This window comes from Phyllobates terribilis, unplaced genomic scaffold (genome assembly GCF_046119375.1).
Source record: "Phyllobates terribilis strain yellow unplaced genomic scaffold, ASM4611937v1 Scaffold_4__5_contigs__length_816908805, whole genome shotgun sequence".
NCBI lineage: Eukaryota > Metazoa > Chordata > Amphibia > Anura > Dendrobatidae > Phyllobates > Phyllobates terribilis.
In genome coordinates this window covers 93,330,772-93,357,837 of record NW_027362764.1, presented here as the reverse complement: position 1 = coordinate 93,357,837, position 27,066 = coordinate 93,330,772, and the positions used below count along the sequence as shown (strand labels likewise).

The window sequence follows — 27,066 nt, the reverse complement described above, 5'->3', positions numbered from 1 at the left end:
GCAGAGATACCTTGAGCTGTGCAGCCCCTTTGTCCTTGATGGACGTGAAGATGTTGGCACTTCTAGTATGGTGGTCACATAAACCTTCAGGTTCCAGTACCATGAGTTTAGGTTTACCATGTTGGCAATATTTTGACACTTCCTTACTCTGATTGCACGCTCTGTGTACCGGCAATGGGCAAGTACCATACAGAAAGACAATAATGAGATTTCTCTATTTATTTCAGCAATCGATCAACTCCAAGCAATCATGACCGGATACAGCGTCTTCGTCAGGAATTCCAGCAAGCGAGGCACGAAGATGATGTGGATGAACGCCGGCGTACATACAGTTTTGAACAACCTTGGGTGAGTGCTTTAATACGTCCATTAACTAACGATGTAGGAGGGGTGATTCATCAATAAGATCCAATTCTAGGGTGGGTATTCCTTACGGTGCCATACAAGCAACTTATGACCTTTCAACCCGTGCCCCTATTCTCACAGCATGTGTCCATTATGGATAATTTAATTTCATATCTGACCTCACCATCTGCCTAGTTATTTAAGTGATATCAGATTCCCGCCGCATCAAATTGTGTTTATTTTGCAATGAAGCAAATCCTAAAGTCACGGATGTGTGAGCATAATGAGCACCGCGAAAACCGAGTCAATGCTATTGAGCAATGCAAACACTACAAGTAATGCACGAGTGGGATTATTATTTTTTTTTCTTATAACAATGGGCTATTTATACAATATCTGCCTTCCCTTAATTTGTGCACATAGGACCTGCTGTAATCCCCTTGTCTGCTATTTTTGAAACTATATGTCAGTGAGGCCCGAGTGTCGCCTTCTTAAAGTCTAATCCTGACCCTCATTTATTGCGGTCACTCATTTGTGATTGACAGGGCTGCCGTCAATAGAGCTGCTAATAATGGCTTATAGTAACTGTCCCTCTGTGAGTTACTAATGAGTGAAAACCTTTACCTTATGACTTGCCGAATCCCTTAGTAGTAAGCGGACCGTAGACATAAACAGATGAGTTTGACTTTTTCCAGATCGGTCACTTTTTTTTCATGCAAATGACCAATAGGCACAATTTATAGTGTCCGAGTTCAGGCAGCTCAGCTCCCAATGTGAATGGCTATATAGAAAAGAGCTGACCATTACAGAAGGCATATAGGAACAGTGCTCCAGAATATCCAGATAATGCTTCACAAATGCTATTTTTCAACATTTAACAATCCAAATTGAGATGTATATCGGGAGCGTGTGAGTATCCAGGATACAGAGACATTTCAGGCAGAGAAACCCTTCATCTGGTATATATGCAAGAACACCATAACTTTCATGGAGATATCATGTTGTCTTGATCAGGGTAATGGTCCCAAATATGTGCCATCAGTTACCATATGGTCTTCAGATTGGGGGCTATTAACCGGGACCAGCACACCATGTCTCTACAACAGAGTCCTAGTGTTCCTGCATATTTGGCTGACAAATGGTTTCTCAACTTGAAATATTGCTTTAAAGGGGTATTCTCCTTTGCTAGGGGTCTGACCATTGAGATCCTCAATGACAACATCTGCAAGGAGTTTGTATGTTCTCCCCGTGTTTGCGTGGGTTTCCTCCGGGTTCTCCACTTAACTTCTACACTCCAAAGACATACTGATAGGGAATGTAGATTGTGAGTCCCGATGGGGACAGTGATGATAATGTATATATAGCGCGGTGGAATTAATGGCACTATATGTGAGTAAAATAAAATCTTGAGAAGAGGGGCTCTGAAGAGCTCAGTGTGGAGTAGTGGTTGATCGTGCACACAGCCGAGCAGCAGTATGCCTGATCTATTCACATGGGCTCTTCCCCTATCTATATACCTGCCATAATAGTGCCAACCCTTGTAAGAATCATAATAATATATAAATAAAATTAAAAATAAATAAATTTGGTATGCAACTATAGGGGTATCCTTCTGTTTTGGTTTGAGCACCCCAATTTTTTTTTGCACACTTGTAGTCGTATAGTAGATTTACGAGGGACACTTCACAATGGGGTACATATATTAATTGCACTAGAGCCTGTTCTTTGACAACTCATTGACCTATGGGCCCGTATAACATATAAGTATCCTGCATCCTGACAAATCTTATGGACAAGTCACTAAAAAGATGTCAGAAAATACTATCTCTTCATATTGGGCTCCAGATGTTCATGGAGTATGTCAGTCCTTCATATTGAGCGGTCATGTAGTCTATAAACAAAATCCCATCTACAAATTGAATGTGTTGTAAGTTTACAACGTTAAAAGGCCAATAAAACAGGTTTATGATTATTGATCATCTTACATTTAGATTATTCCTTGACCTATAACTTAGATTTTGCTTTTCTTAGATACCGTAGTTTATTTTCTATATGACAGTATCACGGCAGCCTAGGTAGATTCAGTTTAACGTCTGACACAATGAGGTTTATTATATCTGCTGCTGGCGACTGGTCTGTGCACAGTGCGTGGGCTGAGCTGGTGTTTGAATGTCCTTGAAGTTCTCTCCGAGCTTTACTGCTGCAGAAAATAATATCCTTCACTGTTCCTTTGTGACTTAAAGGGGTTGTCCACTTCGAGGACAACCCCTTATTGATCTAAATGTTTGGTCCCGATTAAATAAAAAAGCTTATATTCACATCCCATGCTGGTGCCGTTCCAGCGCTGTCAGCACTACCAGTCCTGGGGCTCTCGTGAGGTTCTTATAACACATGAGCCTGGTACCAATCAGCGCTGGCGTCACTATCCCCGCCTTCATGCACATTGAACAATTCATGTTCAATTTGTCTTAAGGCGGGGACAGTGACGCCAACGCTGATTGGGTGCTGGGCTCACATGTCATATCAGTCACACGAGGGCCTCGGGACCACGAGTGCTGACACCGCTGGAACGGCGCCGGCATGGGAGATGAGTATAAGCTTTTTTACTTTATCGGAGCCAGACGTTTAGATCAAGAAGGGGTTGTCCTAGTAGTGAACAACCCCTTTAAGAGCATTTATCCTGCACCATTTTCGTGATCAAGCAATCCTAGGAGCTGCCAATCACCCAAGAAAACTAGCAAAATGTTCGTTCTTCGGGTGAAATGATCTTTTGGTTTGCACAAAAGTTCATTGTTCTCTGGAGCATATTGTCCACAGGACCTGTGCTGCTGAGAAAAAGGGCAGCCTAGACACACTAAACTATTACATATTTTTCCATGCGCACCTGAACTCTGTGCTGTGTGTGTAAACAGGCTATTAAACAACCGTCAACCAACAAACATATTACCAGTCATTTAAAGGGGTTTTACCACAAACAAAAGTTGATTTTAATCAATAGATCTTGGAATAATAATAACTTCCACAATTGGATGTGTTTACATAAAATGTTCCTGTGCTGAGATAATCTTATAAATGTTCCTGTGTAATGGCCGTGTCTGACCATGTACACGGTCTGATCATACCACATCTCCTGGGCAGGTGAGTAAGCAAAAGAGTATACAGACATTACAGCAGGGGATCACAGCTGATTCTTTCTTTGGAAAAAAACTTTGTTTAAAAACAGGCAGGGAAAGGTTTTACCTCATAAAAAGAATCAGCTGTGATCCTGTGCTGTAATATCTGTATACTCTTTTGCTTACTCACCTGCCCAGGAGATGTGGTATGATCAGACCGTGTACACGGTCAGACACGGCCATTACACAGGAACATTTATAAGATTATTTCAGCACAGGAACATTTTATTTAAACACATCCAATTGTGGAAGTTATTATTATTCAAAGATCTATTGATTAAAATTAACTTTCATTCGTGGGAAAACCCCTTTAAAGCTGTACATTGTGTTTGGTTTGCTTCAGTTTTTCAGTCATGTCTTTATATTTTTGATGGAGGTATAATAGTTTACTAAGACACTCCACCATTTTTTGCTTGCTGGTTGTTCCATCCAAACGACTCTTCTGTTAAGCGAGCAATGGTACAGCTACTGATATCACTAGAGAAGGGAATGGTCAGCCACACATTTATGGTACAGGAGAAATAAGCATAATAAAATGAATAGAAGATCATGTAATACATGGTCATAATAAGTCTGCCAGAACAGGAGCCAATCTGGCTATTTGAGATAGCTTCTTGGTGGGGGAGTCTTCTCTATTACATCCATATGCTTTTTTTATAGGGCATCTGACAATAGGATCAACCCTCCTAAGCTGTCTATATGGGCATTCAGATCATGGGAAGTTGAATAAAATTATCTAAGATCTATGTACTGTACATACGGTAGATCCTCCTGAGAACCTGCCTCCAAACCTTATTTTAAATGGGTGGCTGAGACATGTAATGACTGACAGTCTGCTCGCCTGCTCTGCATGTCTCATACCCATAACTCCCCTTTTCATTTACAATAATCTCTGGAGAAAAAAAACAAAGACAGAAATACAATACACAAATACCCTGGATTAAATAAATAAATCGCAATAGTGAATGAAAATAATAAAGGGTACTTAGTTAAAATAATTTTGATCAAAACCCATCCCACCTCGTCGCAGCGACCCTTGTAGGACAGTCCTAACTCTAATATTTAAAACCTTACCGTTTGTCAAGTGACATGCAGGTGGATAAGGGATGAGAGACTGAACCAAAACAGTGGACACAGAGACATGGGGAGCAAGATGAATAAGCTTTCCCTCTCAAAGAAAGGGCGGTCACACCCTTATATGTGCTTGTACATATTAGACTGAAAAAATAAAGGGTACTTAGTTTTGCGGGATGGCTTTCGCATTATTTTGATTACAGTGGGTACAGAAAGTATTCAGACCCCTTTAAATTTTTCACTCTTTGTTTCATTGCAGCCATTTGGTAAATTCTAAAAAGTTCTTTTTTTTTTCTCATTAAAGTACACTGTGCACCCCATCTTGACTGAAAAAAAACAGAAATGTATAAATATTTGCAAATTTATTAAAAAAGAAAAACTGAAATATCACATGGTCATAAGTATTCAGACCCTTTGCTCAGTACTAAGTAGAAGCACCCTTTTGAGCTAGTACAGCCATGAGTCTTCTTGGGAATGATGCAACAAGTTTTTCACACCTGGATTTGGGGATCCTCTACCATTCTTCCTTGCAGATCCTCTACAGTTCTGTCAGGTTGGATGGTGAACGTTGGTGGACAGCCATTTTTATGTCTCTCCAGAGATGCTCAATTGGATTTAGGTCAGGGCTCTGGCTGGGCCAGTCAAGAATGGTCACAGAGTTGTTCTGAAGCCACTCCTTTGTTATTTTAGCTGTATGCTTAGGGTCATTGTCTTGTTGGAAGGTGAACCTTCGGCCGAGTCTGAGGTCCAGAGCACTCTGGAAGAGGTTTTCATCCAGGATATCTCTGTACTTGGCCTCATTCATGTTTGCTTCAATTGCAACCATTCGTCCTGTCCCTGCAGCTGAAAAACACCCCCATAGCATGATACTGCCACCACCATGTTTCACTGTTGGGATTGTATTAGGCAGGTGATGAGCAGTGCCTGGTTTTCTCCACACATACCGCTTAGAATTATCACCAAAAAGTTCTATCTGCGTCTCATCAGACCAGAGAATCTTTTTTTCTCATAGTTTGGGAGTCCTTCATGTGTTTTTTAGCAAACTCTATGTGGGCTTTCATATGTCTTGCACTGAGGAGAGGCTTCCATCGGGCCACTCTGCCATAAAGGCCTGACTAATGGAGAGCTGCAGTGATAGTTGAATTTGTGGAACTTTCTAGCATCTCCCTACTGCATCTCTGGAGCTCAGCCTCAGTGATCTTGGGGTGGTTCTTTACCTCTCTCAGGTGCCAACCATTGCTCAGTTTGGCTGGATGGCCAGGTCTAGGAAGACTTCTGGTGGTCCCAAACTTCTTCCATTTAAGGATTATGGGGGCCACTGTGCTCTTAGGAACCTTGAGTAATGCAGAAATTCTTCTGTAACCTTGGCCAGATCTGTGCCTTGCCACAATTCTGTCTCTGAGCTCCTTGGGCAGTTTCTTTGAGCTCATGATTCTCATTTGGTCTGACATGCACTGTGAGCTGTGAGATCTTATATAGACAGGTGTGTGCCTTTCCAAATTAAGTCCTATCAGTTTAATTAAACACAGCTGGACTCCAATGAAGGAGTAGAACCATCTCAAGGAGGATCACAAGGAAATGGATCGCATGGGACTTAAATATGAGTGTCTGAGCAAAGGTTCTGAATACTTAAGACCATGTGATATTTCAGTTTTTCTTTTTTAATGAATTTGCAACAATTTCTACATTTCTGTTTTTTTTTCAGTCAAGATGGGGTGCAGAGTGTACTTTAATGAGAAAAAAAATTAACTTTTTAGAATTTACCAAATGGCTGCAATGAAACAGAGTGAAAAATGTAAAGGGGTCTGAATACTTTCTGTACCCACTGTATGTTAACTAAGTGGCCTTTATTATTTTCATGCACTATTGCGATTTATTTACTGCAGGGTATTTGTGTATTGTATATCTGTCTTTGTTTTTTTTCTGTTTAGTGGCCATGTGTGAATATGCTCTTACATGCTGCATGCAGACCAATTTACATTCCAATAATCTCTGGAGGCAGATTCTCAGGGAGATCCATGTCCGGCCCATAGATCTTAACAGCTCATTTACATATTAAGAAAAACGTGGATTTCTTTGGAATAAGACATCAGATTGCAGATATCAAGGTATCATTTTATTCAGCTTCCTATGACATACATCCCCATATAGAATGCTTAGGAGGGTTGATCCTACGACAGATTCCTGTAAGGCCATTGGACATAGATTGTCCTATTTCAAAACCCCCTTTAATACCCTTTCACATCTATAATATAACGGCAGAAGCGTGTCTCTGTCCGAAGCCTCCATAGACTGCTCATGCGTGACGCGCAGTCTGGCTCCAGACAGAAGACCGCATCCAGCCGTTACAGGTAAGACAGCCAATGCTATGGGGCCCGCCCGGAGGGGGCCCGTGAGGGCCCCAAGCAGCGTGGGAACAAGGAGGATAGGTGAGTAGGAGGTGGCGGCGGCAGAGGAGCAGGTTGCGGCAGTGGAGGAGCGGAGCACACTACCACGTGTGCCCGCTGCTAAAGGGGCATGAATATTCCCTCTGAGGCTACTCCCATGGGCGTGGAGAAGACAGAATATTCATTCTCTTTAGTAGCGGGCACGGAGGAGTGCTGAGCCCCGGCTCCTGCTGTCAGTGCAGAGGAGTGAATGTGCCGGCAGCAGCTCACCTCTGTGTCTGAGAGCGCGCACTGCCCAGATGCCGACATGAGCTGCTGCAGACAGGACCCAAGTGTTTATTGTTTTATGTGTGCAGTGATTGGGGGATTGAGGAGGCCACACATACCAGGGATGGGGGATTGTGGAGACCACACATACCAGGAATGGGGGATTGAGGAGGCAACACATACCAGGAATGGGGGATTGAGGAGGCCACACATACCAGGAATGGGGGATTGAGGAGGCCACACATACCAGTATTGGGGGATTGAGGAGGCCGCACATACCAGGAATGGGGGATTGAGGAGGCCACACATACCAGGAATGGGGTATTGAGGAGGCCACACATACCAGGGATTAGGGGATTGAGGAGGCCACACATACCAGGGATGGGGGATTGAGGAGGCCACACATACTAGGGATGGGGGATTGAGGAGGCCACACATACCAGGGATTAGGGGATTGAGGGGGTCACACATACCAGGGATGGGGGATTGAGGAGGCCACACATACCAGGGATGGGGGATTGTGGAGGCCACACATACCAGGGATTAGGGGATTGAGGAGGCCACGCATACCAGGATACTTGGATTGAGGAGGCCACACATACCAGGAATGGGGGATTGTGGAGGCCACACATACCAGGAATGGGGGATTGAGGAGGCCACACATACCAGGATTGGGGGGTTGAGGAGGCCACACATACCAGGATTGGGGGGTGAGGGGTGCCACGCATACCAGGATTTGAGGGGTGAGGGGTGCAACGCATACCGGGATTGGGAGTGAGGGATAGGGTGCCATGCATACCAGGATGAAGGATACCATACACACCAGGATAGGGATGAGGGGTGCCACGTATACCAGGATTGGGGATGAGGGGAGCCACGCATATCGGAAATGGGGATGAGGGGAGCCACGCATACCGGAAATGGGGATGAGGGGAGCCACGCATACCGGAAATGGGGTTGAGGGGAGCCACGCATACCGGAAATGGGGATGAGGGGAGCCACGCATACCGGAAATGGGGATGAGGGGAGCCACGCATACCGGAAATGGGGATGAGGGGAGCCACGCATACCGGAAATGGGGATGAGGGGAGCCACGCATACCGGAAATGGGGATGAGGGGAGCCACGCATACCGGAAATGGGGACGAGGGGAGCCACGCATACCGGAAATGGGGACGAGGGGAGCCACGCATACCGGAAATGGGGACGAGGGGAGCCACGCATACCAGGGTCGGGGATGAGGGGAGCCACGCATACAGGGATCGGGGATGAGGGGAGCCACGCATACAGGGATCGGGGATGAGGGGAGCCACGCATACCGGGATCGGGGATGAGGGGAGCCACGCATACCGGGATCGGGGATGAGGGGAGCCACGCATACCGGGATCAGGGATGAGGGGAGCCACGCGTACCGGGATCGGGGATGAGGGGAGCCACGCATACCGGGATTGGATGGTGGGGACAGGATGGGGGCAGCACATACCAGCATGGGAGACCATATACCAATAAAAATGCTCGCCACCCGGGCGTAGAACTTGTGGTTCAATAGCTAGTGGAATCTATAAAAGTATTTAATTTATCAATGTCTTGATTGACAGCCAGTTTTCCCCAATTAGGCAGCGGAGAACGAGCTGTCAATCAGCATGACACCAATAGCTTCGCCCTGTCAACAGGAAGAGAAACTGCTGCTCTTGAAAGGAGCGGTCACTGACCGGGGCCGGGTACAACAGACAGGTAGCTGCCTCTGTTAGCAACTACATACCTTTTTTTTTAAAGTCCCGGACATCCCTTTTAACATTAAAGAGGTAGGGCTTAGTGATCTTTTATGCTATTGCAGACAGCGCAGAGGGGGGAGGCTCCTGCTGCAGCCATTTGTCTTACACCCGCACAACGGCTCTTGAGACACAGATATGTTTTTTAGACAGTATCTTTAATTGTAACATAAGATTAGGATAAGAATAGGAAGACTTGCAGGGGTGTCTTTTTTTTATTTTTTTTTGTGTGTGTTTTCTGTGTCTGGGTTGAATATCGGTAACATCCCGATTGACATCACACTTGCCAGTTATTACTCCCATGAAATCCAACATAGTGGAATAATGGGAGAAGTTTGATCGCGAAGAAGCCTTCTAGCCTTGGTATAAGTGGCAGTACCGCTCTCCGCTCATATACTTGTTGAGCAGATGTCTGTTTTCCAATGCTGTCGGAGAATGCGAGCAATATCATTTACATACTTAACATTCAGACTTCAAATAATACTGAGCAGATGGCCGTCCTTCTGAAGGGGAACTTTAAAACAGATATTATCTTTGTTATTTTTAACCACTTTTCTGCCAGATGAAATGAAGCCTCCGAACAAATAGAATTGTAATGAAATGCTTTGCATACAAAGGTAAACTGTGCCTCAGATGTAATGGTGAGAACAGGTGGCAATATTCCTCTCCGTAGATTTATAACCTGGCATTTGCTTTGTGGAGTGATTCATCTCCACCATAACTGGAAGACCTGCTGCACAGGACAGCCAATGGAAAATGTATACATTTACTATGGCCACCCGGAAAGGATGTTTTCATAATGATGCCGATGTTCTACATGATGGGTGAAAGAGTGGTTGTCCACCTGTATGTGTCCATACATGTAGAAAGACCACAGTCAATCATTGCAGATACCTGGATGAAGTATTACATTTTTCCAAGGATATAGTTAAAGCGATTATCCACCCTGGAACTGAAAACTGACTACATTTCTCATGTGTAGTCACCCTACCTGGTGGCCTCGTTTTCCTTCTCCATTCAGATTGGCATTTTATTCCTTCTGCTTCAAAGATGTCTGCCACAGTGGCATGGAGAGTGCAGTGGTAAGTCTTAAGTTGTGCTTCCCCTGTATTTCCTAGCCTACAGCGAGTCATAGTTTTGACATATCACTTCATTCCCCATGCCACTGTTCGATCATATTGGAAGCCGGAGGAAAAGAATTTTAATTTGAGCTCAAGAGGCAGCAGAAGGCAAATGGAGAGCACCAAGTAGGGTGGCTACACATGTGGAATGTATTATCACTTTTCAGTCTCAGGTTTAAAGAGTACTATATGACTCAATGGATACAAACAAAGGGTTCTGTATGGCTACAGAAAGGTGGATAAAAGGTTCTAGATCATTTCAACGGTATAGGTGAAACGTTCTCTATGACTCCACGTAGTTAGATAAAAGGCTCTGGATAACTTCAGGGACACATATACAGATCTCTACCCAATTAAAAGGATATAGATAAAGGGTTCTGCATGACTCCAAGAATATAGATGAAGGGTTCTGCATGGTTTAAACAATATAGATGTAGGGTTCTGCATAGTTCCAAGGATATACAGTTAGGTCCATATATATTTAGACAGAGACAACATTTTTCTAATTTTGGTTCTAGACATTACCACAATGAATTTTAAACAAAACAATTCAGATGCAGTTGAAGTTCAGACTTTCAGCTTTCATTTGAGGGTATCCACATTAAAATTGGATGAAGGGTTTAGGAGTTTCAGCTCCTTAACATGTGCCACCCTGTTTTTAGAAGGGACCAAAAGTAATTGGACAGATTAAATAATTGTAAATAAAATGTTCATTTCTAGTACTTGGTTGAAAACCCTTTGTTGGCAATGACTGTCTGAAGTCTTGAACTCATGGCCATCACCAGACGCTGTGTTTCCTCCTTCTTGATGCCCTGCCAGGCCTTCACTGCGGTGGTTTTCAGTTGCTGTTTGTTTGTGGGCCTTTCTGTCTGAAGTTTAGTCTTTAACAAGTGAAATGCATGCTCAATTGGGTTGAGATCAGGTGACTGACTTGGCCATTCAAGAATATTCCCCTTCTTTGCTTTAATAAACTCCTGGGTTGCTTTGGCTTTATGTTTTGGGTCATTGTCCATCTGTAGTATGAAACGACGACCAATCAGTTTGGCTGCATTTGGCTGGATCTGAGCACACAGTATGGCTCTGAATACATCAGAATTCATCCGGCTGCTTCTGTCCTGTGTCACATCATCAATAAACACTAGTGACCCAGTGCCACTGGCAGCCATGCATGCCCGCGCCATCACACTGCCTCCGCCGTGTTTTACAGATGATGTGGTATGCTTTGGATCATGAGCTGTACCCCGCCTTCACCATACTTTTCTCTTTCCATCATTCTGATAGAGGTTGATCTTGGTTTCATCTGTCCAAAGAATGTTCTTCCAGAACTGTGCTGGCTTTTTTAGATGTTTTTTAGCAAAGTCCAGTCTAGCCTTTTTATTATTGATGCTTATGAGTGGCTTGCACCGTGCAGTGAACCCTCTGTATTTACTTTCATGCAGTCTTCTCTTTATGGTAGATTTGGATATTGATACGCCTACCTCCTGGAGAGTGTTGTTCACTTGGTTGGCTGTTGTGAAGGGGTTTCTCTTCAACATGGAGATTATTCTGCGATTATCCACCACTGTTGTCTTCCGTGGGCGCCCAGGTCTTTTTGCATTGATGAGTTCACCAGTGCTTTGTTTCTTTCTCAGGATGTACCAAACTGTAGATTTTGCCACTCCTAATATTGTAGCAATTTCTCGGATGGGTTTTTTCTGTTTTTGCAGCTTAAGGATGGCTTGTTTCACCTGCATGGAGAGCTCTTTTGACCACATGTTTACTTCACAGCAAAACCTTCTAAATGCAACCACCACAACTAAAATCAACTCCAGGCCTTTTATCTGCTTAATTGAGAATGACATAACGAAGGGATTGCCCACACCTGTCCATGAAATAGCCTTGGAGTCAATTGTCCAATTACTTTTGGTCCCTTTAAAAACAGGGTGGCACATGTTAAGGAGCTGAAACTCCTAAACCCTTCATCCAATTTTAATGTGGATACCCTCAAATGAAAGCTGAAAGTCTGAACTTCAACTGCATCTGAATTGTTTTGTTTAAAATTCATTGTGGTAATGTCTAGAACCAAAATTAGAAAAATGTTGTCTCTGTCCAAATATATATGGACCTAACTGTAGATGGAGGGTTCTGCATGACTCCCAATAATATACTGTAAATAAAGGATTCTGTATGCTTTCAACGATTTCGTTTTGCCTCTATACAAGTCACTAGTGCGGCCACACTAGGAATACTTTTTGCAATTTTGGGTGCCAGTGTATAAGAAGGACATAGATGAACTAGAACAGATGCAGAGAAGAAGGTTAAGTGAATGGGTGGACTGCAATATGAAGACAGGTTATGAAACTTGGGGTTAGAAAAGCAATGGCTTAGGGGGTAATGATATTTTAATGTACTATTATATCAATGGACAGTGTAAAGATCTTTCTAATGATCTTTGTACAGTTAGACCTTCATTAATGACAAGGGAACATCCTCTACGTTTAGAGGAAAGAAAGTTTAAACCTCATCACAGACGGTGATTCTTTACTGTAAGAGTAATGAGATTATAGAGCTCTCTGCCACGTGATGTTGTAATGGTTGATTCACTAAAAAAAGTTCAAGGAGGGCCTGGATGCCTTTCTTGAAAAATATTTTGCAGATTATGGGTATGAGATTTTGAAGATGGGACTTTAATTCAGGAAATTGGTCTGATTGCTGTATGTCAATTGGGGGGGGGGGGCGTTCCTCATAATATGGGGCAATGAGCATCTGCCTCATGGGATATTACCTTTTTCTGAATCAAAAAGCCAGGGTATAGGTTGAACTCGATGGATTTGTTACTTCTTTTAACCATAAAACTATGAAACTTTTTATTTAAATTGCCATTTCCAAAATGCTGCTGTCATTTAAAAAAATGCTGCAAAGCGAACTAATGATTTCCACAGATTTCAGTAACTTTGTAAAAATGAATAATATTCTAGGATTTTAGTGGATTAAGTGCATTTTGGGGGGCAGGTATACTTTGGAGAGCTCCCTTTGTGGCACCAGTTACTTGGGCCGTCATTCATTTCTCTGCTTCCTGCAATACATTCGCCAAGAGTCATAATGCCCTTCGGAGAATTGCTTTCAATTTCGGCTTGTGTACTACACAGGGGGTACACAAAAGTCTTGCATTCTGTCTGAATTAATGCATCTTCTACCAATTGCCGATTGCTTTTAATAAAAAAAAAAAATATGCACGTTCCCCTTAGCAACCTTAAAATGTATGAAGAAAACATATTCAAGGACATCTCCTGAGCTATTGAATTACAGGGTTGTAATTTTGATGCACAATGGCTGGGATTGAATTCCATGTACTGAATATATCATATAATTATATATTTCAAATTAGTCCATTACTGCTTTGTAAATGCTCCGCTGACATTGTGTGCTTGCTAGGATTTATAAAACCTGTATTTATGCAGAAACTGTCAATGGTCGTGACATTGTAACCAAGTAAGCAATGCTTTAAAGGCCTTGAAAAGCTCACTATTTTGGAGAACTGCAGGGTACAGAGGAGCCGTACTGCTGCTTTTTTCTAAATGGAAGAGGCTTTTTAACTTATGCATGAGATTTGTACCGTACAGAACAAAAATATGCAAAATGGCACTATATTATGTCAATCAGTGTTATGTCTGACTTAAAAGGAAACCAGTTGCTCTTTTTTCTTAGCAAGGTGGCTCAGTGGTTAGCACTGTAGCCTTGCAGCACTGGGGTCTTTGGTTCAAGTCCCATCATGGACAACATCTGCAAGGAGTTCGTATATTCTCATCATGTTTTCATGAGTTTCCTCCTTGTTCTCCCATTTTCTCCCACACTTCAAAGGAATGGGGAATGTAGATTGTGAGATCCATTGGACAGTGATGATGTCTGTAAAGCGCTATGCAATATGATGGAGCTATATAATTAAGTAAAATAAATAAATACGTGTTAACAATCACCTTAACTTCATTGTTTTGGTTTACTTTTTTAAATCTTGTGATCTATACCTTTTACAAGATTTGTGTAAAAAGCCTGACAACTGCTACAGCTACTCATCACAAGTCTTCTACCACCCTCACATCAGTCTAGGACTACTAACCCACTACAGACCATGGGGAACGAAGAATATTTCAAGGGTTAAACACTGATGAAGACCACTTCATCAGTCATTTTTCACTAGGGTATATTTTTATAGGTTCATTCACCAATAACTTATTGCAACTTATTGATTGTATGTTCTGCGTAAACAATAATACAAAAAAAATTGTATACTATGCACCGTTTATGTATTGATCGAGGAATCGTTCATGCATTGGGCCCAAGTCCAATGCTGCAGGAGACCAGACTTGAACTTTTCCCAACCAAGGGCTGATAAGCTGATTGTACCTAGATTTATCCATCCGTTCACATTGAAGCAATATTTTTTTTGTTCATCCTTATTCTTGTCACCATTAATCATTCCTCAGTCCGTCTTTGCATTATTGATAATGACTTTTGAGACATTCATTAGGAGATCTTTGCTATTTGTGCTTTGAAGCCTTTTCTTTTCCCCTTGAAGGTTGCAGTCCTACAATCACAACCAGTTGATACCTACGGAGTTGAGAGCTGTGGTGATAGATTGACAGTTTCCGTTCTCAGGAATTGCACCTAGCTCTGTTATGTGCACAGGTGCTTCCATGTTCTTTGCTCTGAAGTGCATCTGACCTACCTTGCTATGGACATTTCGGTTGTGTCATGTAACATTTTAAACTTTCCATTCTAACTTCTTGGAATATGTAGTGAAGCCATTATGGGAAACCTACAGACTTAGAATGTAACCAGCGTTACATGATGTGCAATAAACTGATGTACAGAATGGCACATCTTCCAGCTCTAATACCAACTACATCTAAACCTTGGATTTTGGAAAAAAACAATCATGAAGTGTTGTGTGTGGCACGTAAATATATTCAGATTTCTTTATCATCACTGTTACAAACTATTGTGCCATTCTGAATAATTTTTGATGATCACCAGTCTTCATGCAGTCCCAAAAAAACTATGGAAAGTTCAAGGGTACTTTGCAAAGTACCATATTTTTGACGCAAAAAATCCATTGCAGATTTCACAACAAATTCTGTAAATTTTATATTCAAAGGTTGAAAACCATGGTGTTAATCTGCATAAACTATTGACATGCTGCAAATGTAAAATTTCTGCCACATCTTCATTTCCGCATGGATTTCTTTTTCTAATAATGGATGAGAATTGGGAAATTTCGTCTAGTTTTCATATATGCAGGGGATTTTCCACCTCTAAATCCAGATTGAAAATTGTGAATTTTTCTGCTGCTTGTGAATGCAGCCCAAAAATTCACCAGTGTAAATACTCCTGAAAGACACTTGGATTAATTGACAGCTTAAAAAGATTGTTCTCTTCTGTTCTATATAACACGGATGTGTTGTCCTTATATAAACTGATATAGTAAGTTACCATATGGTGTTTTTGACTTATATCTGCAATTATTGTTTTTTTTTTAGTAAAAATGTACCATGCCACCTTTTATATTTTTAACGGCTTGCAGAGAATATCCTCTAGAATGCTTTGTTAGTTATATCATCTTTGGCTATAAATATGATGGTTGTTAACCTCCACTTAAGGTGGCAACCTCCATTTCTCCTATGACTTTTTATGTTATTTCCAAATATCTATGACCGCAAACAGATTGAAAGTTTTCCGAAAATTTCATAAGACCCTAATTAAAGAAGCATCCTCGAACTTCTGATCTCCATTGTTTCAGCAAAATTGTTTACAATCAACCCTACTTTTTCTGAGCCAAACTAAACAAGAAGCATCCTTGCCAAAGTAGCTTTCAATGGCTTGTCAAACTGTTTGACATTTCTTGTCAAGTGTAATGTGTAAATGTCCTTCACTAAGATAAAATCCAACCATGTTAACCTCATGAGCTTCTTACTAACCGCCTTGCCCCATTTTTGTGTTACTAAAAAAAAATCACTTTTCACGCTCCTTGTTTTTCTCCAGCCAAACAACACGACATATAATCAGAGTGGACGGCATTCAGTGTCTGTGGAAGTACAGATGCAAAGGCAAAGACAGGAGGAACGGGAGAGCTTCCAGCAAGCCCAACGCCAGTACAGTTCATTACCCAGGTAACATGGCTCCGTCACCTCCATCATTCATGGTTAAATTGTATTCAGACAGTTAAGTAGTTTCTCCACAAACCTTTTGGCACATCACTATGAACCAGCACTCATAAATCTGTGTGACACCCCTCCTTCCACTCTGTGGACTTGAATACAGAGTTGAATTATCTACACATTGTGGAACATCCGTAGCTAAAACATCAAGTCAAAGATGTTTCAGCCTAAGTCCCGTTAGTTTCAAAAAATTATGAAATAATTTCAGGTTTTTCTTTAGAACTCAGGCTGAATAAAGACATTGCACTTAAATGTTAAAATAGTTTTTTCCTTGAACTATGTTCTTAACTATGTTGCAACATCCTGGATGCTTCTGGAAAATCGGGAGATCTCCTGGAAGAGTTGACAAATCTTCCATGTGCCGCAGAAGCTTCTCGGAGCCTCTGGGAAAGCAAGCGTGCCCTGGAGGTTTCCGATGTGTAGCGTCCATATGCTCTGTCTTCAGAAACTATCCAAGTAATTGGAAGTCATCCAAACACTTATTCATGGGTTGGGAAACAGGGGGTCTGAGGAGGGGGTGGCTTGTCAAAATGGGGCCTGACTATGAAAATAATTTTGGAAAAAACTGTCAAGTATGCTTTGGGGACAATCCTTGTTGAGAGACTCAAATGTAGGACTGTAGCTTGGGAACGCCGGGTTTAGCTTTTGCTAAGCCTCTCTGCCTTAGGGGTCATTCAGGCGTCCCTTATTTTCACGGACGAGAAAAGCGGTCCTAGATTTATCGGTCACTTTGTTCTGATTTTCATCAAACAGAAAAAAAAAACTACTCTATCTTCTCCTATCCAGCAGTCCGTGAAAAATGGACAGCACTCAGATGGCATCCGAGTGTGGTACAATTTTTTCACAGGCCCATGGACTTGCTTTGACTATTTTGATCCAACACTCGGATCACTATTGGACATGTCTCCGTTTTCCGCGTACCACTTGGTCTACTAAAAAAAAATCAGACACATGAACAGCCTCATAGACTAACTTTGAAAAAAACTCATAGAACACATATGCAAAAAATTGCTCTGAGTGAAAGAAAGGTTAGTTATGACCAATATTGAGCTACGAGAGTTTTAAAACTTTAAGGCGTCACTCTTCCAACATGTAGATTTGGTCTTCCGTGGACATTTTCATGACAAAACAGAAGCGAAAGCTACTTTGCACAGGACTGCATAACCCTCAGTCACAATCTGGAGCTTTTAAAATCAGTGATCCGAGGATTTCTTTTATTAAACTTAAAGCTTTTACCGCTCACAGCCAAACATACAAAGGTCATAAAGACGACTATTTGACTGCAGACTCTGATCTCTAGTTGGATACTGCAGGCGTCTGCATAGAAAGAAGGATTTAGCCAGGTTTCATTTCAAACAATTGTATCTTCCTTTAATAAGAAACCGGAAAACTTTTCAAAAATGTGTATTTGTTAAGAATACATTTCTGTTTTAAAGCAGCATTATATTGCGATTCGCCACTGCCAAGCAAGCCTTTGATCAGATCAGTTGTACAATTATGATAAACTTTTTCCTAGCGGCCACTCAAAAGAAGTACTAAAAAAAAAAGCGTAACATAAATCCTCAGCATAGTGCTGACCCATGATATGCTCTGTAAACACTTCCATGGCCAGAGGTGGCGGTTTCCTGAAGGAGATACAGAAACAGCTGTTCCTTAAAGTTTAATGCAAGCTGAAAGAACATGACTTATGCAAGGAATGCACTCTGTCACACATTTAAGCATATTACTGCAGAATTAGCTGGAATACATTATTCTGCTTTTCCATCTTAATGTAGATTAAGGTTTTCTGCATTAGAAAGCAGTTACAGGAAAAACAACATCATAGAGGAAACTAGATTAAAGGGTAATATGAACTTGAAAACATTGTTAGTTACTAATAAAACAAGATTAGTTTTAATGAGCAAGTAAGCCGCTCTCCTCTCTCTTAAAATGCCTTCTCAATTCAGAAGGAGCGAAGCGTCTTAAAGAGAAACTCCCCCTTTAAAAACTTTTTTTTTTACAAAGTTTTGCAATTTTTTTTGAGAGCTCTATTTTAAACTTTAGTTTTTTAATCTCCAGTGACAACTAAAGCAAATGTTGGTGCTTCATGCGTGCGGTGCATTGTTAGATCATATAGTTGATCATTTTTAGATCGGTGGGAGTCCAACTGCTGAGATTCCAATGAATACCAGAACAAGGAACTTTTGTTAACTGTTCGAATCTAGTATGCATTGCCACTCTGTTTTCTATAGGGCTGCCGGAGATAGCCAACAGTTAATGGGGTGACGCACATGCTCAGCTACCGCTCCATTCAATTGGGGGACAATGCCAATCAATGCAGATCACAGCAGTTGAAGCCCCCATGAATCTAGCAGTTATCACTTATACTGTAGATACCTTCTAACTTCTTACCGGAATACCTCTTTAAGGAAATTTTAAAGCTTAAGACATAAGTATCCCATGCTTAGAAGAGGTCTAGTCAATGAGTTCCTAGGGCCTTTCATTGTTGTGACTGGTCCATATGATTGGCTGTGTCTGGTAGTGCAGCTGCAGTACCATATAGAGCCACACTTATTATGCTGACCATTGGGGGTCTCCAAACATTGGTCAAACAATGGGAGCTGTAATATTGCATACATTTCCTAAAATGAATCCCAAATTCCCAAAACAAGGGCTTATTTTTTGGCTTTAGAATAATGACCAAAGCCACACAAATTATTAAATTTCGTTATTGTGGTCCAAAACATCTGATACTTAGCACAGATAGCATCTGAGAGTTCATGCACCAGGCAGGATAATACTGACCATTGGGCGAATGAGTCTTTTTAGTGTCTGCATATAACACCTAGCTTTCTGCATGCAGCAATGCATTTAGAGGAGAATGTCTCCTAAATATTGCATGAAAAGGAGTGTTATGTATAATAGAGGCACATGGAAGTGAAATGTGGGCCCACAGTGGGTCTTAAGGTTTGCACCTATCTCCAGAAGCTGGGTCCTCCGACCTGCCATTCTGTCCTGCATCCAACCACCAGTGAGTGGAGAGGTTGCAATGCATGAATTTTTGACATCACAATCTTCCAACAATCAGATGAGTAAGGTGATGTGACACTGCATTAATTATGGTGGCTTCTTTTTTCTGCTGATTATTATTATTTATTTTTAGAGCACCATTGATTTCATGGTGCTGTACATGAGATACAAGATACAAATATAAAATATGGTGAACAAACTAATAGTGACAGACTGGTACAGAAACGAGAGGATCCTGCCTTCTACAGGATAATGGGGAAGGAGACAGTAGGTTGGGGGGTTGCAGTAGCTCCGTTGGTGGTGAGGAGGCAGCGGGGTCATTGCAGGCTGTAATCTTTCTTGAAGAGATGGGTTTTCAAGTTCCGTCTGAAGGTTCAGAGTGTGGTGGATAATCGGACGAGTTGAGGCACAGAATTCCAAAGGTTGGGGGACACTCAGGATAAGTCTTGGAGGTGATTGTGTGAGGAATGTATGAGTGAAGGGATTTGCAGAGGAGTAGCGTGGAGAGAGGTGGATTAGTCGGGCAGCAGAGTTAATCTGCTCAGTTGATTCTGAAAATGTTGAGGTTGAGCTTCCACCAGTTATATGGTGATGGCCTACCCAACTTAAAGCAAGCAGTCTATAAGTAGTTAAGCCATTTTCTGCCAGATAGTGTCGTTTATTCTATTATACATTTGTTCTTTATTACATATTAGGCAATATTTGTGGGCTTGCGTCTTGCTTTCCAGGCAAACTTGGCATTAGTCACAGAACATTTATTTCAAAATAATTTCATTAATGTGGTGTGATTAATGATTCTGTGCTGGCAACTAGCTCAATGTCAGTTTTTCTTTTTTTATTATACATTGCCATTTATGCCAACTAAATACATAAGTTGTATATGAAGCATTTATAGTGGGGATCACAGAACACTAAATCTGAAATGTTCTCATGAAGGCAGACGTGCAGTAGATTACGCCGCTCATTAAACACTGGGCTGGCTGCTTGGAGCTGTTTTCTTATTTCACATACAGTAATGAAAATATATTGATATTATACTTGGATGGGATGACCGGCTGATCCGATTCCAATTAGCAATATGATGATCGAAGGGCTCTGGCTTTAATGAAAATTCAGTAATGCCTTGTGATCCCAAATTAAATTAAAGGATATCAATGGGAATGCAATGAGAGCTGGAACTTTGCTTCTTGGCTATTAAAATCATTTTAACCACTTTGCTGTGGTTGTTATATGCAGGACATTGGGCTTTACTGGGCAATAAACCACACGCAATGACCTTCTATATATGTGCTGTACATGTGGTTTAAGCAGATATATATTGAGCATTTATGATACAGCAAAGATTAATGGGAATAATTTGCTTATTATATAAAGTGCTACCATTCCTGAAACTTTGGAATATAGGGTAAAATCTAAATCCATGAAGTATACCTTCAAGTCAATGCCAGAAGTGATGATTAATATGAGTGGTCAGGGGCCTAGGCAAAGTGGGAAATCTTTTCTGCTAAGTTGAGTTGCCTAATCGGGCTGATTGGCCATGTCTCAATCACTTTTCAACCTTAGAGTGGAAACTTGGCCGGCATCATCGTTGGAGGTATACTTTAAATAATGAATTTCCCGTTTTTGTTCATGAACCAATCAAAGAGGTGGTTACACTTTTAGGCCTGTCAACTACGACTTTTACCCCCTAAAGTAGTCAATGATACGGTCTTGCTGCTTTTGATTTTGAATTGACTTGATGGAGCAGTGATTCCTAACCTTATTACCACTGGAGAACTATGATGAACATTGGTAATGGTGGCAGCTTATCCCTAAGATCAAAGGATATGCATATTGAAATTCAACATTCTTCATCTTTTTTTATCCCCCGATATAGGACAAACTACTGTTTCTTGAATATATTACTCTCATTAGATTGTCAGCGGGATCGGCTGACTTAAATTTGATATTTATGGCTACCTTTACATCATAAAATTATTCAAAAGGTTTGGTCAAGCATTGTATAGTTCTACCTTCTGGTCATGATTGTTGAATGCTTGCGCTATCATTCCGACTAAAATTAGTTCTTACAGCTGCTATGGTCTTCTGGTGGGACCCTTAACCAGATACCAAGAATCCCTAGTTGGAAAACATAGCTATGGAGAGTCGCATATCAAGAAAAGTTACAGTTAACTGTAATAATTAACCATAGACTCCTTGACATGCACATTTTGACCAGTTGAATGTCTTACTTTATTGTCGGAAGTCACTTTTCCTCCTCTAGTCAATCATCAACCTCAGATGTGTAAAAAATGTCATTCTTAACAAATTGACAGTAAAGATCAATACTTTCATGTTACACTATGGTGATTGCTACCTTGTGTAACAATAGTGTGTTACACTCGTATGATATGTGTTCTCAGTCCCAATCCGTTTTCATCTTCTAATTATGCACCTGCCATTATTTTATTAGGTGCCCTTGCCCTTTTTGGACTTGGATTACTGGGCAGGTAGTCATCTGTGTGTAGGCAGTATCTCCCCCTCCTCTTAATGATTATAGCTTTGTCTTTAGCTTGCTGGCAATTTTTGTAGACAATGGCAAAAAATTATAATGATCTTCATGTTACCCCATGAAGGTCACTATGAAACAACTGGATGAAGGATAATGTCCAAGGTGGCAATTGCAAAGTAAAGTTTTAATGATTGTCCACTTTTTATCTTCAGTCATACAACACTTTAAAATTTCTGAAACATTTCTAATATAGACTTTTAGTTATGTTTTTTTTTTGTTTTGTTTTTAATTTTCTTTACGCAAAGTAGTTGTCCACCCTTGTGGATTGGATGAATTTTCGGGCACTGTATCTTGCTTTTGCATGACATTTCAGTCTAACATTGACTATAGCGCAGCCCAATGTTTTTCTGTAACTAACAATGAAGGCTGCAGTTGTTTCATAGACTGACCTTCATAGAATGGAAAGGTTTTTGGCATACGCTGAGCTTTACATACCTTGAGGCAGTAGCTTCCATGACCTCGTGTATACAGGAGTTCTCAAACAGCTCAGCTTCCTACATACAGTACTGAAACTTAATGTAGCTTGGCACAGCTTACAGAACCAGCCCAGACATAACTGTTATGAATACCACTCGTGAGGGAAATGCCAGCAACAAGAGAGTACTGCTGGCTGCTGGAAGTGGACAAAAGTAAAGTAATCCATCAGAAATGATGAAGGACAGGAAACAAGTTGAAAGCAGCGCATTCGTTGTCAGTGATGCCTCTTTGAAATAAGTCACCTTGGCAGCGAAGATGCTCGATCATACTTGTCAGAGTTGCTTAAATTTTCTACTCAAGATTAAATGGAACCTGTAACTAGGACAGAGGCACATGTAGATTAGGGCATCCCGTAAATAAACTCTAAAGTCTGAGCTTCTAGGTTCTCATTACATCTATTAAAGCCCCCTCCCAAATTCGTAAATTTCAAAGAACCCAACACAGTGTGTCACATATACTAATAGTCATACTTCGGGGGACAATGAATCAGCAGAAGCTGAAGTTGTGCGTTTCATAATTTCACGTTCACCCTCACCCATATATTATGGCAATTTTATAGACACCCACTGATCCACAAGTCATCCATGTGGTAATCCCTGATAGTTTCCACAACTAAGAAGCTGTGAAGAGCACATATTAATCAAAAACATATTTAATTTTTTAATCTTTCACTTTTTGATACATAGACAACTTTTTTTTTTTTTTTTTTTTTTAGAGATTATATAGATCTTGGGGCTCATTTTAATCATAGGCTCTGTGTTGTGTTCACCTTATATGACCCTTCTGTTTCTGTTTTATAGGTTTTATGTTGTGCTTTTTTCCATAATGTGTTGTCTTTGTTTTGTATCGCTAACATGTGCTTCTGTGTTGTGCTTGTGTTCTGAGTATATGTAAATTCCAGTATAAACCTATTTTGGGTAATGTATACCAACAGTATGTAAGTCTAATTTCTATTTGTATCTGTCCAGGCAAAGTAGAAAAAATCCCAGTTCTGTGTCTCATGACTCATGGGACCAAATGTATGCTCCTGGAGAAGGTTTTCAGAGTGCCAAGGAGAATCCCAGGTATTCCAGTTATCAGGGATCGCGGAATGGATACATGGGTGGACATGGATTCAACGCCAGAGTTATGATGGAAGCTCAAGAACTTCTCAGACAAGAGCAGAGACGAAAGGAACAGCAGCTGAAAAAGAAAGTGCCCACGGATGGATCAAATAATTATGACTCTTACAAGAAAGTCTCTGATCCTAATTATGCCCAAGCTAAAGGTCCTTTCCGCCAGGACGTACCACCATCTCCGTCTCAGGTAGCGCGGCTCAACAGATTACCACCAGAACAGGGAAGACCATTTTACTCCTGAGGGACAATGAACACTAAGTAAAAAAAAAAAAAAAAAAGGCAATAACAGATATTTTCATGAGAGACTTTGTATTATTTTTTAATTGGACGGTACTATGGTGCATATCCTGTTTGTTTCAGTGCCTTTTGCATTTTGGGCAACATGACAGTGGACCTCCTCTCTGCCCTTGTTTTCTTGGACTGAAGTGATAAGTACACGGAAGGATGTTTCACGATAAGACAATCACAGGTGACATTACATACGCCCCCTAAAAATCATATCGTTCAGCTAAGTTTTATGAAATGTCAAGAGTCTGCCATGCTTTGCTGTTCTTTTATTTTGCTATGCATTTTTTTTTACTGACATAATATATTGTGGGAAAGGAATGAATTTGTTTGTACTCAATGGTTTCTTTTACTTTTTTTTATACTTATGTTGGAGGTTTACTAAAGTATTATTTCCATGTTATCAGACAATTCATAATTGGTCATGTAATCATTGATACTACTTATGTTGCTTTTTTTTTCTTTTTGTTAATCATGGATAAACGTAATATACTATTATGTTTTTTTGATTAATTTAATGTATGTGATATGAACACTGTCTATAATGCCTTTCATCTCAGAGACAATTTTGAAAAGAAATGGTTGTCTAGTTCTTAAGTAAGAATTATTCTTTTCCATTAATTAAGCGATCCCTATCGGAACTTACAATAACGCTGCCATTTTGTTCTTTTAAAATGTATACAAAAGAAAAAATAAGTACAAAGCCTGGTAGGTAATGTAGATCAAATGACCTCAGATCAGAATGAATTTCAGAAGTTTGGGTCATTCTCCTAAATCAAGATCTTATCTGGCTGGTGCTTCTTAATATGGATATTTTTTCGGACTTACTTTTCTTTAGAGTACATAGTGTATCTGAGGAACCTGCAGAACGCCTCTTGTGTGTTTGTATAAATATTCTTTTGGCTGAATCCTGTAATACCTTACCAGAGAAGTACTGATAGAAATGATGGATTATGGCATCACTTCATGTAGGGCCCCCATGTCATGACTGGGAGTATTTAGGCCAGGCAAATCCTCACGATCCCTGCATGATAAAACGAGGTATGAATTTGTGCTGTAAAAGGCTCAACTTCAACCAGCGTTGGGGAGTTTCAGTTTTTATCTCTAATTGGGTGGCTGCCTTTTCATTAAGTTCACATAAGGGCCGTCTTACTGGTACAGATCTATTACAAAGCCCTATACTGTCCAAACAGATTGAGAGAAAGGTTTGAGTAAGAACAAAGGGAAAAAATAAAACAGAAAAAATTACGTTAATAGTGTAATGTTGCACAAAGGGTATGTAGACAATGCTGTCTTGTGCTTCCATATGCCCTGCATTATGTGTTGACAATGTGTGAATGAAAAGAGAATGGAGAAAACTGTTACACAGCGTTATGAATCTTGCTCGAAACACAGAATGAAGCTTCAAGAGATGGCAAATAATAACTGCATAAATCTCGACAGGGGGGAATATTTGGTTAAAAGTCCGCCAAATCTGCCGATTTCTGCATAACTGGCAAACTATTTAATTTGTACCCTTGGTCCCCTCTCTTCCGAACACCGGATGTCACAATCCTCTCTTCATGCAGGACATAAAGAGCTAACCTCATTGGGCAGCGCCCAGTGTGCATGTTTTTGTGAGTCAGGAAGGGACAGGTGTTGGCCAAACAAGTCTTAGGCCTACAGCTGTGTACAGCCAGCTTATATCATGCACATATCCTATTTTAATAACTAAGACGTGGATGACAACTACTGGTCATGCGGACTTATTGGTAGGTATCTGATGACGCAAGCTCCTCCTGATGTGGAAGTGAGAAGCATCGGTGGACCACATTTATAACATCTTCTCATAGGCAAGCTTATGTTCCTTCTACTTCCATTCGCTTTTATCTTCCTATAAGAATTTTTGGACATTTCACCTTACCCTAGCCATCTTTCCAGACCTTCCTTATGGCTTTGTCTTATACAGTATCTTCACTACTCCGACTTAAAGCACATTTTATCAATGGTGAACTTACTGATTTCAACCACACTGGCCAACCCTTACCCCAACACGGGGGCTGTCCAATCCTTCTACATCATCTGTTGGGCAAAGAATGATTGGGTGCAGATTTCAATGTCCATTCCTTCTTTTCCCAGGGAAGATTAGCCCCCTCAAAGAGATCTACCAGTGGCTTTATCCCATTTCCCTGTTCAGAACACATGTATACTCGACCGAGCGGAGTTTCTGTCGTTGGGAGAGATAGCGGTCAGTTGACAGCTATCTGATGTGTACGGCCACCTTAACAGACCTCCCTCCCATTTAAAGTGATTTCTTTTTGTCAGTCTGGGATACCTTTTAAGGAATTGCAAATATTGATTTCTTTTCTTCTTATAATAACATCCATTCCTCATCTTGCCATAGTTATTTCATGCAGCTTCTCCATACTGATTGTACTTTACCTTCCATGCCATTGTGCTTTATGTGGTAGCTCTGCCAATTCTTCACTTGAAAATATTTAGCTTGTGGGCATTATACATTGGATGCAGAAAACTATTAAACTGTAAGATGTGAGTATAGTTCAGATCATATCACTCAAGCTTATCCTTCCAGGCACACTGTGACTATCTCTTGTACAAGGAATCTTGCTCTCAACCATTGTTTTCGGCTGGATGATGACCGTTTATAATTGTGTATAGGAGTAAATGTGTATAAAAACTGGTATATGAGATCAAAAGTTGACAATGCGAATTCATTACTAAGACATATCTGGCCATATAGTGCCCAAAAGTTCCCGACAATAACCAGTTACCTGTCTATCCTTGGATACTGGACACTGATTGTGTCTATGGACTCTCCACTGTTTCTCTGCACTATTTTTATGCATCAGATCCACTGTAATGTTATATGCTTGTATCGCAATCACTCTGATTTCAATGGAAAATTTTAAAGGAATCGAATCTTTCTGTCAATCTGCTTGAAAAAAAACCAATCTGTTACATAAAATGTCTTGTGTAAACCACTTGCGAAAAGTGCCTATAAAACATGAAAAAGAAGCTGAACATATCATGTTGGAAAAGAGAGAATGGAGGCGGAAGGGCGAACAAAAACTAAAAATAATGCATAATAATAAAATAGACTTAAACTTTGATTACTGACACTTTCATTGTCACACAAGTTTGTTTTTATAAAAAGAAGAAAATAATAAAAAATGTAAGTCTCAACTCAAGCACATGTAACTGTGTAACTGTCTATCAGAGTTTTTTTTGTTGTACTACAGTGTTTCAATGATAACTAATGTAAGCACAGTGATACTGGATGACTAACGCTCTTTT

The 27,066-nt window shown here is 40.7% G+C and overlaps 1 protein-coding gene across 1 annotated transcript in view; it reads left to right on the top strand.

Moving 5' to 3' along the window:
- PARD3 (par-3 family cell polarity regulator) overlaps positions 1 to 26,751 on the top strand; it is a 693,471-nt gene extending 666,720 nt beyond the window's left edge. The window contains exons 25-27 of the mRNA XM_073676896.1: positions 228 to 348; positions 16,157 to 16,284; positions 23,338 to 26,751. Of these exons, the coding sequence (XP_073532997.1) occupies positions 228 to 348; positions 16,157 to 16,284; positions 23,338 to 23,728 (640 nt within the window). The 3' untranslated portion in view covers positions 23,729 to 26,751. The remainder of the gene's footprint in view (positions 1 to 227; positions 349 to 16,156; positions 16,285 to 23,337) is intronic.
- The last annotated feature ends 315 nt before the right edge of the window (positions 26,752 to 27,066 follow it).